The sequence below is a fragment of the Littorina saxatilis genome, linkage group LG13 (genome assembly GCF_037325665.1).
Source record: "Littorina saxatilis isolate snail1 linkage group LG13, US_GU_Lsax_2.0, whole genome shotgun sequence".
NCBI lineage: Eukaryota > Metazoa > Mollusca > Gastropoda > Littorinimorpha > Littorinidae > Littorina > Littorina saxatilis.
Window position 1 is genome coordinate 10,659,367 of NC_090257.1, and position 17,375 is coordinate 10,676,741.

General features: G+C 39.8%; 2 protein-coding genes across 2 annotated transcripts in view; both read left to right on the top strand.

The window, feature by feature from the left end:
* LOC138983573 (uncharacterized) overlaps positions 1-17,375 on the top strand; it is a 122,526-nt gene that overhangs the window by 83,630 nt on the left and 21,521 nt on the right. The gene's annotated exons all lie outside the window — the stretch shown is intronic.
* Positions 1-17,375, top strand: part of LOC138983571 (ATP-binding cassette sub-family C member 4-like) — a 123,360-nt gene that overhangs the window by 70,179 nt on the left and 35,806 nt on the right. The window contains exon 9 of the mRNA XM_070356847.1: positions 16,646-16,765. Within this exon, the coding sequence (XP_070212948.1) occupies positions 16,646-16,765 (120 nt within the window). The remainder of the gene's footprint in view (positions 1-16,645; positions 16,766-17,375) is intronic.

Genomic DNA, 17,375 nt, shown 5'->3' on the forward strand with positions numbered 1-17,375 from the left:
TTAAAAAAAATGATTGCCTACCTTCCTACCCTATTTTTTTTGGCTATGTTACCTTAACCACACCTATTTTATTTTTGGCCTTAGTTCAGAGTCTTAGCAGTTCTCAGAAAATACCAGTTATCACATGCTTTACTGGGGATGGCCAAATCTCAGAATTTTACTTCGTCAGCTGGGCGGTAAAAATCAAGGGTCTGCCAAACCCGGCAAATGCAGTAGGCAGCCCAGAGATCCCTAAGTACCTCTCCCAAAGATGGTACTTTTCGGCAAGATTTACAGTTTCAAGCTGTTAGGACAACTTCTTTGAACATGTGATTTTATAGATTTTTTGGGGGGAAACTGAAAGGTAGCCTCGTCAGGGGACAACTATTCAAACCCATATCCTCATCATCTTGTTTCTCGATTGAGAATAATCATTTATAGATGACTATTATTCATTTCCCTTGTTGGGGTGTACTTGCATGTACTGGTGGTTGATTACCCAAATGTCCTCTCAGTGATTGAGGCTTATATGAGGCTCAGTGATTATAAATGTCACTGTTTCTTTAACGGGTTTATTCCGTTCTTTTATGTGTACTAATGGTACAGGTAGATATGGGGAGGGGTGTAGTTGTTTGTTCAACCCATCTCATTATTTTGTTTCTCCACAAACAGATAATCATTTATGTATGATTTGTAGTGTACCTCATAAGATCTGAGTGTTATAATCACAGTAGCTTTGATAGTAGAGGCTGAGCGTTTCCAATGAAGGTAAACGTATTGTAGAGATCGGTAGTCAAAGCTGTTTTGCCTGTCGGTGATGAGAAGGTCATATATATTGCCCTTGGTTGGGCTGTTGCTCTCCTAATTAATGTGAGGCAGATTAAGTTGAAGTACCTCTCAGTGATTGAGGATTTCGTTGTATGTGTACCTCACAAATTCTGAGGGTAATGATCACAGTAGCTTTGATAGTAGGGGCTGAGCGTTCCCAATGAAGGTGAACGTATTGTAGAGATCGGTAGTCAAGGCTGTTTTGCCTGTCGGTGATGAGAAGATCGTATATATTGCCCTTGGTTGGGCTGTTGCTCTCTTAATGTGAGGCATATTGAGTTGAATCACCTCTCAGTAATTGAGGGTTTTGTTGTATGTGTACCCACAGAGATATAGAATATTCTATATCTCTGTGTGTGTACCTCACAAATTCGGAGGGTTTTGATCACAGTAGCTGTGATAGTGGGGACTAAGCGTTCCCACTGGCAAGTAGTTGACTCTGCGTGTTTAAGTAGATAGTTTGGTCAGAGTTGATCTGAGGTCTTATTGGCGGGTAACAGTTCCCGCTCATGGGTTGGCTGCTTCGTGTAATTAGGGGATAAGTGTGTGTCACTCAACGTCCCTGTGGTTGGGGGTGGCGTCAGCGATTGGTGTAGTGGGGCTCTTAGCCTTAGGCTTGGTGGGCGGAGTTATTGTGGGGGTGATTGTTGGGCGCGAAACTGCGTCCCTCCCTGTCCGTTGCGGTTGGGTAACCATGTTACGTGTCAGTTCTTCCGTGTACTTAGCACTGGTAATCAGTGTAAGATTAAAGTAAACTGCTCCCCGCACCCCCCAAGCCAGAGAACAAGTTAGTTGATTCCAAATTGTCCATCGGGCTTTCATTGTCATGATGCCGTCTTCGCTTTGAGTCAAGTTCAACCTGAACAGTTTTAGGACGTCCTCGTTTTCCAGTGAGAACCTTAATTTTGACAGACGGAATTGCTTCGAATCTCTTCGCGCGCGGCATTATCACGTCAAGCTTTTTTCATCACCGGAAATCGCGTCCGGTAATGGCGACGTAAATTCTTGATTGGAAATTAATAGTAAACGATCGATGAAACAAAAAACGGGATCCGAAAGACACAAAAACTCAAAAGATCAAAATGTAAACTGTATGTTTTGCTAGTTTGGCTTTATTTTCGATTTGGCTCCATTCACTGAGTTATCCGAACGGCGGCAGTGCGGAACCACAGCATCCATCGCTATATATAGCTTCAGCGCGGCTACAGGGGCCTATCATCGCAAAGCAACCCGAAGACTGGGCTACACAGCCTGCTCAGAGTACGTTCTCCGAGTACAAAGTACCCTTCTCACACGGCTGTCCAGCCTGTATTCAAACATACTTTGTAACCGCTATGAGCGAAGTGCAATGGGTGCACACACACACATACTCACACACACACACACACACACACACACACACACACACACACACACACACACACACACACACACACACACACACACACACACACACACACACACACACACACACACACACACACACACACATTTTTAAGTGCCTATACCTATGGCTCTAGGCCCTTTACAAAAGAAATGTAAATTACAAATTAACAATGAACAGAAAAGGAACTAAATTTAACTCAAGAGTTAATTGTGTCTTTGATCTCAAAATGGCATTCGGCGTCAAAGATGAAAGGTCTGAATCATCATCATGCATTTAATGGGTACTTTTGGACTTTTTTCATTATTTCTCACCCTTTGTGATTTTGGGTTTTTCTCCATTTCTGCTTCCTGACTCCCTTCACTGTATACGTCTAACATGTTCTTGCTGCTAACAATCAGATTATGCCTCGTCTGTTCTTTGCATCTCAGGTTCTTTCTGGTGAAGATTACTGTAATAGCTTCATGCATTTGTTGTATGCATTTAATGACTGCTTCAGATGTGTATATTTGCATATAATTTGCTGTGTGTGCCCACACACGTTTGTATCTGTATGTGTGTGTGTGTGTGTGTGTGTGTGTCCGTGTCCGTGTCTGTACGTGTATATCTGTGTATGTGTCTTGGTGTCGTCTGACAATGTTTGCTTAAGTTATATCATCTTTCCAAGCTATGTTTCCATGATTATGTCTCAACATTTGGCAGGCTCTTTCTTTATTTTGCCTCACTTATTTGCATGTGTAGGCTATGTTTAAAGCCCAATGTATCTCACCCTCATTAATTTCGTTTTATGCACCAATTTCATTTGTCTGAAAATTGTCAAAATCAACTCATTGATTAGAACAATAAAACATCCATCCATCTGGTGAAGATTTTGTAGCCGCCAGTTTTGGGCTGTAGCGACTAATTCCTTGCATGGACATTTTAAAAGCTTCAGGTGAAAAATATAAGTTCCCAGCTTGTACATGCGTTATAATTATAGAGGTGAGTGCATGGGCATCTGTCACTGTTGTGCTGGCTAATCATTCTTGACAATATAATCCTTTTCTGCTGGCCCTGGTGAAGATTTATTTACTTTGGCAACAAAAAAAAGATAGTCTGTTTACGGTAACATAGGCAAAAAAATAGGGTCGGTAGGTCGGGATTTTTTATTTATCCCAGCGAAGCTGGAGGTATCCCGTGAACGCTATACTGTAATCGATTTGAGAAATGTGCACACCGAATAATACATGATAAAGAAGGATTCGTTGTGCCCGGCTACGTGCTACAGTTGGAGATGGAAGTTCACCAAAAATGGGGACCATACTAACAAAAATACGGTGGGTAAAATAGGCGCCCCCATTTTTTCAGCAAACGCCACCCCAGGCCGCTTTGGACGGGTAGAAATTCCGTAGTTTCCAAGTCTATGGATAAAGCTCGCGTAAGAAGAATACGTCACGGTCGAAAGTCTTTGACGTCAATTAATGCATCATGACGTCATGCCTCCCTGTGGTCTTTCTCTCTCGCGCAGTGTGTGTGTTTGTGTTCATTTTGTGCACATGTGTTAGTGTTACTGTGTGTGTGTGTGTGTGTGTGTGTGTGTGTGTGTGTATTTGTGTGTGTGTGTGTGTGTGTGTGTGTGTGTGTGTGCGCGCACGCGTGCATGAGTCTGTACTCGTATACATGTGTGGTGTGTGTGTAGCTTATTTGTGTGTGTGTGTGTGTGTGTGTGTGTGTGTGTGTGTGTGCGCGCACGCGTGCATGAGTCTGTATTCGTGTGTGTGTAAGTGTGTGTGTGTGGGCATAAGTGTATGTGTGTGCGTGTATGTGTGTTTGTTTGTAAAGGTGTGCATGTCCGTCTGTCCATATGTGCGAATGGGTGTGTGTTTTGTGTGTATGAAGTTTTTTGTTAGAGAATGAGTGAGTGCGTGTGAGTGAGTGTGTGTGTGTGTGTGTGTGTGTGTGTGTGTGTGTGTGTGTGTGTGTGTGTGTGTGTGTGTGTGTGTGTGTGTGTGTGTGTGTGCATGAGTTTGTGTGTATGTTTGTGTGTGTATGAGTGTGTAATGTGTTTGTTTGTAAAGGTGTGTCCGACTGTCTATGTGCGTATTTGTTTGTTTGTTTGCTCAACGCCCAGCCGACCACGAAGGGCCATATCAGGGCGGTGCTGCTTTGACATATAACGTGCGCCACACACAAGACAGAAGTCGCAGCACAGGCTTCATGTCTCACCCAGTCACATTATTCTGACACCGGACCAACCAGTCCTAGCACTAACCCCATAATGCCAGACGCCAGTCGGAGCAGCCACTAGATTGCCAATTTTAAAGTCTTAGGTATGACACGGCCGGGGTTCGAACCCACGACCTCCCGATCACGGGGCGGACGCCTTACCACTAGGCCAACCGTGCCGGTCTATGTGCGTATAAGTGTGTGTTATGTGTGTATGAGATTTGTGTCAGTCAATGTATTTGTTTGTTTGTTTGTTTCCATAATTATCAGGGCGGTGCTGCTTTGAGATATAACGTGCGCCACACAAAAGGCAGAAGTCGCAGCACAGGCTTCATGTCTCACCCAGTCACATTATTCTGACACCGGACCAACCAGTCCTAGCATGCACTAACCCCATAATGCCAGCCGCCAGGCGGAGCACCCACTAGATTGCCAATTTTAAAGTCTTAGGTATGACCCGGCCTGGGTTCTAACCCACGACCTCCCGATCACGGGGCGGACGCCTTACCACTAGGCCAACCGTGTATGTGCGTATGAGTGTGTGTATTGTGTGTATGAGATTTGTGTGAGTCAATGTGTGTGTGTGTGTGTGTGTGTGTGTCTGTCGGTGTGTGCGTGCGTACATGCGTGCGTATGTACATGTGTGTGTGTGTGTGTGTGTGTGTGTGTGGGTGTGTGTCTGTTTGTATAAGAGATAAAGAGAGAAAGAGAAAGAGAGAGAGAGAGAGAGAGAGAGAGAGAGAGAGAGAGAGAGAGTGGGTGGGTTGGTTTGTGTTTGTGCGTGTGCGTAAGTGTATGTGTGTGTGTATGTGTGTTTGTTTGTAAAGGTGTGTATGTCCGTCTGTCTATATGTGCGTATGGGGGTGTGTTTTGTGTGTACAGTGAAGTGTGTGTGAGAGAGTGAGTGAGTGAGTGTGTATGTGTGTACGTGTGTAACTTGGGTGTGTGTGTGTGTGTGTGTGTGTGTGTGTGTGTGTGTGTGTGTGTGTGTTTGAGAGAGAGAGAGAGAGAGAGAGAGAGAGAGAGAGAGAGAGAGAGAGAGAGAGAGAGAGAGAGAGAGGTTTGTCTTTCGCTGGGGTATGCAGTGCCTTGGCGTTGCACATCTACTTAATTTATTTATTTTTTCCTCAAAAAACCCATATTTTTAAGTTATTTTTCCAAAAAAAGACTTCTTTTTTTTTTTTCCAAATGCCCCCAAAAAGTCTAGGGTCGCGCGAAAAAATAGGGTCGGTCAGGATACCGTAAACAGACTATTTTTTGGGGGGGGGGCCTTATTTCACTATCTAATAGTCTGTTGTGAAAAATTGTCCTTATTCCTCTTGAAATTATTTCTTGAAAAGAGTAGTACTGTAGTAGTAGTGCTTCATTCACTCAGTCAAGCTTCAAATTACATCAGGCCGCTTATTCATATCCAGGATTTGGCAGGAAGTGTTGAACTTTTCCTGGACTTGCTGTAGGGGTTTTAGAGGAGGAGATTAATGTGAGATTTGCATGATCTCTAGCTTAGATATTTCACATCTATTTCAGGGGTGGGATTTTATCTCTAGCTTGAATTCACACCTTTTTCAGGGGTGAGCTGCGCATGGTGTGGGCCAAGAAACGCATCAATGCGTTCACGTCCAGCGTGTGGCTGTTTGCACACCGTGTCTTGAGTTATGTGTTGGTAGTTGTGCACGTTTTGCTCGGCGGGGAGCTGAGGGCCGCCCCGCTGTACATAGGCATTTCATACATGTTCCTGGTGGCATACAATGGGATAGGCTGCGTCTTTGAGGGCGTCACTCGATTTTCTGAATTCCATGTGACAGCAGAAAGAGCCGAGGTAAGGAGAATAACAGGCTGTGGAATTTAAAAGCTGCTAGTTGTTGAAGTGTAATTGTTGTATGTATGTTACAGTTAATCTGTGAAACCAGGGAATACGTGTATTAACTAAACTATTTTAGGTAATGCATGAATTAACTGTTTTTTTCCGTCAGTTAATTCATGTATTACCTATAGTTGATACACGTATTCCCTGGTTTCACAGATTAACTGTAACATATATATATATACTGTGACCTTTTGGGCAAAGCTCTGAATGTATTTAAATGACCCTCAACGTCTAAGATTACCGTATTTGACGGACTACAAGCCGCGACTTTTTTCAAAAAAAAATCACATTGCGGCTTATAAAAAGATGCGGCTAAAATGTTACCTAAACTTGAATAGCATTCACCTAATGGAAGTCGCCGCGGATTTTCATTTCGCTCGATTAGCGATTACTTGTACTTTATTAGCTCTCTACTCAAGACTCGGCGCTTTTCTCTTTCTTTCGCGAATCTTCGTTTGTCAACAAGTCGTCGTGACAAGATAGCGTACAGAGAAACACCGGATGTATCAGGATCTCGCGTGCGCGAGATTTCGGTTTTTTTGTGTCTCGCGATAGTTGGAGGAGCGAGAGCCGCCATGTTGTGTTTTCGTCTGCTCGAAATGTGCGCAAAAGTTGTAAATCATCCCAAAAAAGCTTATTCCGGGCGGGACTACAGACAGGTTTCACAGTCTTCAGAGTCGGGTATGTCCCTGACTTTGATATTAAATAAAATGTTTCGTTTTGTTTAGTCGTGAATTTTCACTGGTCTGTGTCGAATGTCTTCGGAATTTACATATGAAAAATAAACTTTGATCGAATTTAAGTCAAATTTGTATTCCCCACCAGCGAAAAAGGTAGGTCGGTCGTGAGAAATGAGACAGACACGATTTCCCTTTTTAGCCACATTGCAATAGACAAAGGCACCAGTACAAAAACACTCAAAGAAATCCAGTGAAAAGTACATTAGAAACCAAAGAACAGAGATAGATGAACACACTTAGTTAAAAAAAACAATGAATGTGTTTATGTTTAGTCGATACAATCGCATGTGAAGTAAACGGTCTTTTTCCTAAATGTGTCTGTCTCAAAAACGTTAATTACAAATCTGTTCAGTTGGAATGGCTGTTAAAAGGTTTGGACGTAACATGCTTTTAATAAGTAGCAATTTCCATCAAATCACGACATGAAAGGGTTTTGAAAGGCTAACTACGGCTTATTCTACTTGCGCTTGGTCATTTTGTCACTCGGGCAAGGTGTCTGTCTCATTTTTTCTCACGACCGCCCTGCAGACAAATCGTCTGCTATAACCGCCATACACAGCAAATTGTCATGATGCAACCAATTTTACACTTCCTATCCGTTGTCAGGCAGATGATCAACTGGCTGACTAAAGAATTTTTCGGCATGTGTTTATTTCAGAGCACGTTATTTACTGTCTAGTCACTCGGGCAAGGTGTCTGTCTCATTTTTTCTCACGACCGTCCTGAAGACAAATCGTCTGCTATGACCGCCATACACAGCAAATTGCCATGATGCGACCAATTTTATACTTCCTATCCGTTGTCAGGCAGATGATCAACTGGCTGACTAAAGAATTTTTCGGCATGTGTTTATTTCAGAGCACGTTATTTACTGTCTGTCTCTGAAAACCTTGAATTCTCACGACCGCCCGGCACTATTGACGGTCATTTCTTACCAAATGTTAAGCAGATTCATTTGTAAAATAACAACATTCAGTGACTGTGTCTGATCAACGCCAGTGTTTTTTTTCAATCCTTGAATGCACTGCATTGTGAATGTTGTGGTCAAGTGAGAGTTTTATAGACATCGCCGTACGTTTTTCAACACTTTGATGACGTCAGACAGCAGATTGAAAACGTTCCAACTTGGAAAGAGAGCCAGTCACGATCATATAATCGTAGGGAATCAATAGTTGCTTTGTTTATTAACTTTCAAGTGCTTTTAAAAGTTTGATTTTTGTCATTGTTATTGTTGCATATGTGCGTGCGTACGTGCGCGCGCGCCTGTCAGTGTGGAAGAGTGTAGGGTAAGTGTATCCAATTCCGACCGACTTCGGGGATACCTAAATCCGACCGATTTTCCAAGTCACTAATGATGAGGTTCACACGTCATCCCAACAGAAAGAATGCCATTCATACAAGGGCCATTCATGAACGGTTGATGACGCGACGTCACGAACCAATCGTTTCGTCACGAGAGTTAATTGCGTCATCTGCACCGCGGCGCGAAATGTGCCTTCGCCATACGTTTCTTGCAAAGGGTGAGATAATTTGATGAACAGAGTTGTGTTTCTTTTACATGGATGTTAATAAGTGTTTGGAAGAATAATGTTATGGTTCTGACTAAATCTCATTGTACTTTTTAATCGAAAAGGGGAAAATCTTATCGGTCGTGATTAGATACCCAGTTTTTGAGAGAGTATTTAAATCCGACAACAACGCAGATAATACAAAACGCTGCACAAAATCCCAGTAAAACCATTCATTGTTTACGTTTATGACTTGAAAAAAGCATATGAACAAGGAAACATATCAGATGATGTATTATCTAGCTGTGTGTGTGTGTGTGTGTGTGCGTGCGGCCGAGCGTTGCGCGCACGTGTCCGTTTGTGTGTGTGTGTGTGTGTGTGTGCGTGCGTGCGTGCGTGCGTGCGTGTGTGTATGTGTGTGTGTGTGTGTGTGTAAGCGTGCGCGCGAGCGTTGTGCGCACGTGTTCGTTTGTGTTAGCTTATATGTGTGTGTGTGTGTGTGTGTGTGTGTGTGTGTGTGTGTGTGTGTGTGTGTGTGTGTGTGTGTGTGTGAGTGTTGATGCGTGAGTGTTGATGCGTGCGTACTTGCATGTGTGCGTGCGAGAGGGGTTGGGTTTTCTTATGTGTGCAGAGTAGTTGTTGTAGAAAAAGCAAGACATTAAGGTTCAGTCTGTTGTGGATATACTGGGACAGCGTCCATGTACTATGCCACAGTTCAGTCTGTAGTGGATATACTTGGACTGCGTCCAGGTACTATGCCACAGTTCAGTCAGTAGTGGATATACTAGGACTGCGTTAAGGTACTCTGCCACAGTCTTTGATGACGTCATTTCCGTTTTTGTGATAGTTGAGGCGGACCTGTTAAGTAATCTTTGATTAAGTCGGGACTTTGATATTGCATTTGAGCCAGGTAGCTTGAAAATAAGTGAATTAGTTCGCTCATTAAAATTGTCATCAAAAACGAATATTTCATTACAGATTCAAACACTACTGCATTGTACTTCTTATCTTCTCCTGATTTAAAAAATATATATACATATGTTATGTTTACTTTAAAAACGCGTTCAGAATTAAAGAAAACAGGTTGAGTATGCTTCGCGGAGATGAGTGTGATCCGTGACGGTTTTCGGGTATGGTTAGCCGAGACTATCTGAATTTAGTCTCGCCGATCGGACTGGTTTTTTTTTTTTAGTTTATCCTTCAATTTGATGCCTATAGATTGACTGAATGATTTTATATCGCTTTACGCGACTTGTTTTACATTTCGTCAAGTTATGAAATGTATTATAAAATTTGGTACATAACATTCTAAAAATTGCAAATAACAATAACACTTTTGATTACAGATTCAAAAGTTATTGCATTGTATCCTTTGGATTTCCTGGATCCCAATGTATAAACAGATATGTCATGCTTAGTGTGAAAATCTGCTCAAATGAGAAAAATCGCCCGTTTTGTTCATATGCTTCGCGGAGGCAACCCGTCTCGGTCTTCTGGTTTCGGCTAGCCAAATCTCACTAGCATTGTTAATGACTCGTCCCTGATTCCAATGTTGATCTTTTAGTTTCAAACCAACTTAATGTTTTATTATCGCTTCACATGACTTGTTCTGTATATTTTTTTTCGCTGTCATGATGTCACCATTTAGAGGGTAGGGTTACATTTTCAGGTATTTATTCCCCAAGAATATGCACAAAAAAATTCCAAACTCGTTTTTTTCTATTGGTCAATGATTCTACTTTTTTTTAAAGTGAGAAATGGAGTGCAATTAACATTGTTACTTTTGAAGGTATGCTCATGACGTGCATCACAGCGAAATAGCAGTTCAGAAGAACGGAATTCCCATAATTAGTCCTTATTTGCTGCTTTTTTCACTGAGCTCGGAAATGATATTTTGCTTGCATTGTTATTGCTTAATTTATTAAAGCCTCTGGACAATATTCTTTGAATAAATCGTTACCCAATTCTGTTTACGTCTATCCCTTTGTTTGATAGAGTACTGTAACAAGCTATCACATTATGTCGACAAGAATGCGTCTCCATACAAGTTTTTGTCTTGATTCCATCCAGGAGGATGTAAGGCTTTAATAAAAACACTATTTCAAAGATCTCTGTCAAGATTGATTTTGTTGAAAAAAAAGGAAGTCTGTGATTGAAGATTGTGAAAGCTGCCTACATGTATGTGTTGGTTACAAATTGTGTGTGTGATATTTTTCTTCAAACTTTTTCACTTTTCTTCTTTGTTTCACTTGTTTATTCTCGGAGCCGATTTCGCCAAATACCGTACTTTTGTTTGCCTGGTTGTTTTGATTGATTGACACGATCTGATTATATTTTTTTCGACGGCGGCTAATATAGTGACGCGGCCTATACGTGGCTCGTCCCAATTTTTTTGTTAAAAGTCGGGGGTGCGGCTTATAAAACGGTGCGTCTTGTAATCCGTCAAATACGGTAGTTATGATGTTTGGTTCTCTTTTGCTCTGACTCCTTCATTCAGAAAGGACATGTGAGGCTTTGCAATAAGAATGTTAAATCATCTGACTGGTCACAATGTATATATGTATGTACCTGTCAAGATCTTTTCTGTTTGAAAATTGTGCACACTGTAGCACATACTAAGCTCTATCCCTTAACTAACCTGAATTAGCTGCACCTCAATACAATATGTGTTTGAAATCACCACATAATTGATGGTTTTTTGTAACCGCACAATTACTCTTGTGTTGAGTTAATCTGAACAGATTGTGTCCGGTTGCAATTTTACTTACTTACTCATGCCGCTATGTGGGGCAGCAACAAAGGACGGTCTCCACTCCTGTCTGTTCTGGGCGAGTCTCTGGATGGTACCCCACGTTTGGTTCAGGGTGGTTGCAATTTAGTCATGAACAATTTTGTGGATTTTTGTAACGTACATAAGGTTCAGTTCACCCAAAAATGTCCCATAAATGGCATTGTAGTTGATAATATCTGTAAGAGACCTAGTTATATTGGGGTTCAGCAGCTGAGTGTAATTGTATATTAATAACTTCACATATATATTATACTTAAGAATTATTTATTGAGGCAGTTGCTGTGAGGATGTTGCATTGTTGTTATTAATGTTATTTGTTTGTCCACAATTTCTGAATTAAGAATGATTTCTTTAGTATGGTAGACCTTTTTCAAATATCAGATATTTACTGATTCAGTGCAGAATCATTCTTTTCTCTTAGTTTGACTTTCTTTTAAATTGAGACATTTTTCATCAATGGCAGATAATCATACAACTGAGTCATAGGTACGCATGCCATTTTTGATTGTCTGGTTTTTTTTTATTTGTGTGTTTGTTCAAAATTTATAATGAAGTTTCATTGCTGGCAGATCATCGTTTTGGTTACTAATGCATATTTAATATGTCTGACAAGAATTTTTCAGCATACTGTTTTTAAATGTTTAAACTAATCTTAATATGTTGGTTTTGATGTTAATTTTGTTTGAGGTTTATTTATTATATGAAGGGGAAAAACTCAGTAGTAGTGTAATTTCCGTATTCTGTGTTTGATTTAACCCCTTCACTGCCACAGTATAACAGCATTTTGGTATTGCTGTGCGCCAGGGCAAATTTCGCTTTCTTCGGTAGGTTCACTAATCTGTTCACTGCTCAATCATTTATTGAGATATCTCTTAGATCTTTGGCATGTTGTTTGCTTACACCCTTGGCTATTATCTGATAACATGATCATTGGACTTTGTTTGTGATTGTTATAGTAAAAATCGATATAATGACCATTTTTGTCAAAAATTACAGTTTCCAAACTTTCACACACACACTGCAGCACGTAAAACCGCAGAAAACACAGCTAAAACTGGTGTCAAACATCAGGTACTCACATTACAGCCCATAACAGTATTCTTCTGTGTGGTAATCCATAAATCACTTCTTGTAGAGCTTCCAGAACACTGTATCATTTGAAAACAGGTGTACGAGTTGATGTTCGACTTTCGGCCGCCATTTTGAATCTTATAGATCGGAAAAAAATTCTAAAAATGTTTTTACCACGTGGTACTAACTTATCTGAACGGTCAATGGGAAAGAACTGTGTTTAAACCCCTACAAGAAGATGGACAGTGGTTACCTCCCATTTAGTTTTCACAAATGTCCTGAAAAGTGCTGATGTAAATGCCACGTACGTACGTGTATGGGCGTATGACAAACCAAACATGACCACGTATCTAGTACGTGCTGGGCAGTGAAGGGGTTAAAGGGGTGAACCCCTTCCCTCTCCCTCTCCCTCTCCCTTATCCCCCCTCTCTCTCTCTCTCTCTCTCTCTCTCTCTCTCTCTCTCTCTCTCTCTCTCTCCCTCCCTCTCTCTCTCTCCCTCCCTCCCTCCCTCCAGCTCTCTCTCTCTAGCTCTCTCTCTCTCTAGCTCTCTCTAGCTCTAGCTCTCTCTCTCTCTCTTGAGAAATATTAAAATAATTATGTGATAATATTACATCATTGCTTGATATTCATAATGCATTTTGAAATGTCTTTTTAATTGTTTGACATGTTAATTATATACATTGTATTGTAATTAACTTAACTTCTATTTCTTCTTGTTATTAATCGAGTTACCCTCAATGGGCGAGGGCCGGACGAAAAAAAGCATGTATACTTTGCTTATTCTGTTACCCTCGATAAATAAATAAAGTTCAAAAGTTCTAGCTCTCTCTCTCTCTAGCTCTCTCTCTCTAGCTCTTTCTCTCTCTAGCTCTCTCTAGCTCTTTCTCTCTCTGCTCTTGTAACTTTTATTTGTGCAATTTAAATGATTTAAATGCCTTTTGAGAGAGGTGTGTGTCTGTGTGTGTGTGGGTATATGTGTGTGTGTGTGTGTGTGTGTGTGTGTGTGTGTGTGTGTGTGTGTGTGTGTGTGTGTTTGAAATAAATATTTTAAAAAGTTTTTTTTCCTGGCAGCAACATGCATATACTCCTGTTGTTATATGATGACATCGAAATCTGCACACTTTTATTATATGTATTTTTCACTCTTTTGCACGATCACTGCATCCTGACCACTCCCTGGTGCATGCTTTCCTTGCTTGTGATAAAGTTGTATTTAACAGAATTTATGACTCAGAGTGATGTAAATATTCACTTAAATTTGATTTTCACATGATAACAGTTACTGTTGTGCGCCTTGAGTCGCCTTGTGGTGAGATATGTGCGCGTTATAAATTCTCGTATTATTATTATTATTATTCTTTGTGCAGAGAAGGACAGTGTGGATTAATAAATAAGAAGGGGTGGTATTTTAAGGTGGGGGAGGGGGGGGGGTGCAGAAAGGGGGTGAAAGGAAAGCTTGATTGTTGTCAGATTTCAAAGATGCTTCACTTGGGCTCTGACTGTGTGAAAAAAGTGTCATTATTATCAATCAATCAATCAATATGAGGCTTATATCGCGCGTATTCCGTGGGTACAGTTCTAAGCGCAGGGATTTTTATTTTAAATTTTTTAAAATTTGTATGCAATTTATATCACGCACATATTCAAGGCGCAGGGATTTATTTATGCCGTGTGAGATGGAATTTTTTTACACAATACATCACGCATTCACATCGGCCAGCAGATCGCACCCATTTCGGCGCATATCCTACTTTTCACGGCCTATTATTCCAAGTCACACGGGTATTTTGGTGGACTTTTTTTTTATTTTTTTATTACCGTAAAGGCCACTGACAATTAAGCTCGAAAAGGTTGCAGCTTATGCCTGATTCTGAACTCTTTTTCTGAAGGAGAAATTCACTTTAAAAATTGGATTTAAAAGCATGATACATGTAGCATGAATGGCACAAACAGCCAAAAACTGAAATAATAGTATTCAGGGGAGGCAATCATCTGGTTGGAAGTCATAGGGCAATTATTTACAGCGGTTGTTTCCCTTGTCATAGTGTTGGTTCTTCACGATGTCTGATTTTAGCACTAGCATAGGATATGTGTGGGCCTTGGCGATTATAGGGTCAAATTTGTAATGCACTTCTTTCTGATTGAGAAAGAAAAAAAAAAGATTCCTGATTATGTGGTTCCTTTGAGGAAAAGTCTGAAAGAGGGTTGTTATATTGAAGCATTACATTGTTGCAATATTAATTACTTTAGATCAGTAGATGTAAGATGAAATGATATAAAGTTAAGAAAACCATGTATTTGGCATGCCTTTTGTTGATATATTGGTGTGGGAACTAGATGGCCAAAGGGTGTGTGTGATGAGATTTGAGTGAAGGGGGTGAAGTCAAACTAATTAATCAAGATTCTTTTGCAGCTGTTCAGTTTTATACATTGTGTGTGTGTGTGTATAATTATACTGTGATGATATTAGAGTTAAAATTTGTGGAAGACACTGCTTATTCCAGAAGTGTTTTATGTTTCTTTTCGATGATTTTATGTGCATGTTCATGTATTATCAGTGGGAAATCTTCAGAATTTGTGAATGAGTACAATTCTTTTTGTACAGGGTTTTGTGTGCAGATTTTGCTTATTTAATTCCTTGAAAAATTGTTGATAATAGAATGTAGCTTGCTCATGAGTGCATCCATCTATATTATTAGTTTGACCATAAAGCAGAATTAATCACCTTATGATATGTAATTGATGCTTTTCTGGATTGATGATTATTACCTGGTAATATGTAATTAATGCGTTTTGCATTTACTGAAATAATTTTGTTTCTTGAAAATACTGTTAGATTAATAATCTTACTGTTAGAAGATATCTTTATGTGTTTTTCTTTCACAACCTTTAATGTTACATATATTGTGAATGTTGCTTGATGATTACAGCCAGTGCTTTTAGTTATGCGCTACATCTTAAAGTCTTCAATAGTTTCAATTAATATGATAAGAGTATGTATTCATACAACAAGTTGTATTAACAAGCGCATAGTGCTTTTAGTTATGCGCTATAGAAATCTCCTTAATAAATAAATAAAACAAGAGGCGAAGCCTTCAAGGCTCACGTAAGAAATCGACAAACAGTAACACAAACTCAATCACTCCGTCACACATACACACACATACACACACACACACACACAGTAAGCATAGGTGAAACTGTGCAAGAAAGCGAGACACTAGATCTGCCAACTAGTCTCGGCCCGCTCACAATAACAATGACCGAGACTTTCAGTAATTCCTTTGCGTGACGTCTAACCCTCTTACGTCATAATGTGACGTCTTCAAATGTTAAAGTTTCTATCACACACGTCAAACACTTTTGACCGAGACGTAATCTTCTTATGCGAGCTTTATCCATAGACTCGGAAATGTTAAAGTTTCTATCACACACACACACACACACACACGCACAGACAGACAAAAGTTAGCACCGCATAGGCTACACTTACGTGAGCCAATAAATAAATAAATAAAAATATGAAACTAATTAATGCAGAAATGTTAAAAAAAAAAAAATTTAAAAAAAGGAATTGCTATTCTGTTGGAATTGGAATAACATTTGTTCAATGTATTCATGTGGGCCGCACAGTTCAGTTCATTCAACACTTATTTGACCAGAACAAATTGAGAAGTTTAATTATAATAATAATTAATAATAATAATAAATGAGCATTTATAAAGCGCAACATCATAACTTTACAATTATGCTCTTTGCGCTTGACACATTTAAAATTAAAACACAGTTATACAAGCATTTACATCTACATTCATAGTCAACAACGCTTAATTAAAAGCATACACCATCAAACATACATTACAAAAAATTCTTCCACTAACTAGGTAATAAAAACATGAATAAAATAGGTAGTGAAAACAAGGAAATACCATTGAATATAATTGAATTGCATTATTTGTTGTTAATCTAATCTCTTAAGCTTTGATCCTAAAGTCAAGGAAAGTTGATATGCGCTACATCTTAAAGTCTTCAATAGTTTCAATTAATATGATAAGAGTATGTATTGATACAACAAGTTGCATTAACATGTTTAACAATAGTTACAATCAATATGATATGATTAATATGATATGAGTATTCATCAAACAAATTGTATTAACGTGTTAAACATTTTCTCTATTTTTAAATGGCCAGAAATCAGTGCTTGAAATAGTTTAAACTTCGATAACATCATCTCACCTTCTGTTTTTTTCTTTCTCGTTTATTAACAGAAGTTCCTGCAGCTCGAAGAGTTAGACAAAAACCCTCCGTCTATCCATCGTAGTGAACTTCGACCCAAACCAGAAGACTGCGGTGTTGTTATTGACAACCTCACCGCCAAATGGAATCCAGTAAGTGACGTTTGAGTCTGTATATCTGTTTTTATTTTGTTATCATTGATGTGATTACTTGTGTCAAGCAGTGGTGAAGGAATGGGAAGTCACCTTAGAAATGTTAAGTTTGTCTGAGGAAGAAGAGAAGAGATTAATGTGATGATACTCTATGTGCCGTCCTAATTAAAAACATACTGGACAAAGTGTGGACATAACAGAATGTATTGTATGTTTGTTTGTCATTGGTATCCAGGTGCCCTCCCCGCTTAGCTTTTCACTCGTCCGACTTTGTCAGTCTGTCTGTCTGTCTGTCTGTCTGTCTGTCTGTCTGTCGTCTGTCTGTCTGTCTGTCTGTCTGTCTGTCTGTCTGTATAAACACATGCAGGCAGTTTGAGAATGAACAGATAGTTGTCTGCGTGGTAATGAACAGAACACTAATCCTACATGTTACCTCATATTTTCTGTATAAAGTGAAAGACTCCCTGAATTAAATACTTTAACCCATTCCCTCACACACACACACACACACACACACACACACACACACACACACACACACACACACACACACACACACACACACACACACACACACACACACACACAGACACACACACACACACACCCT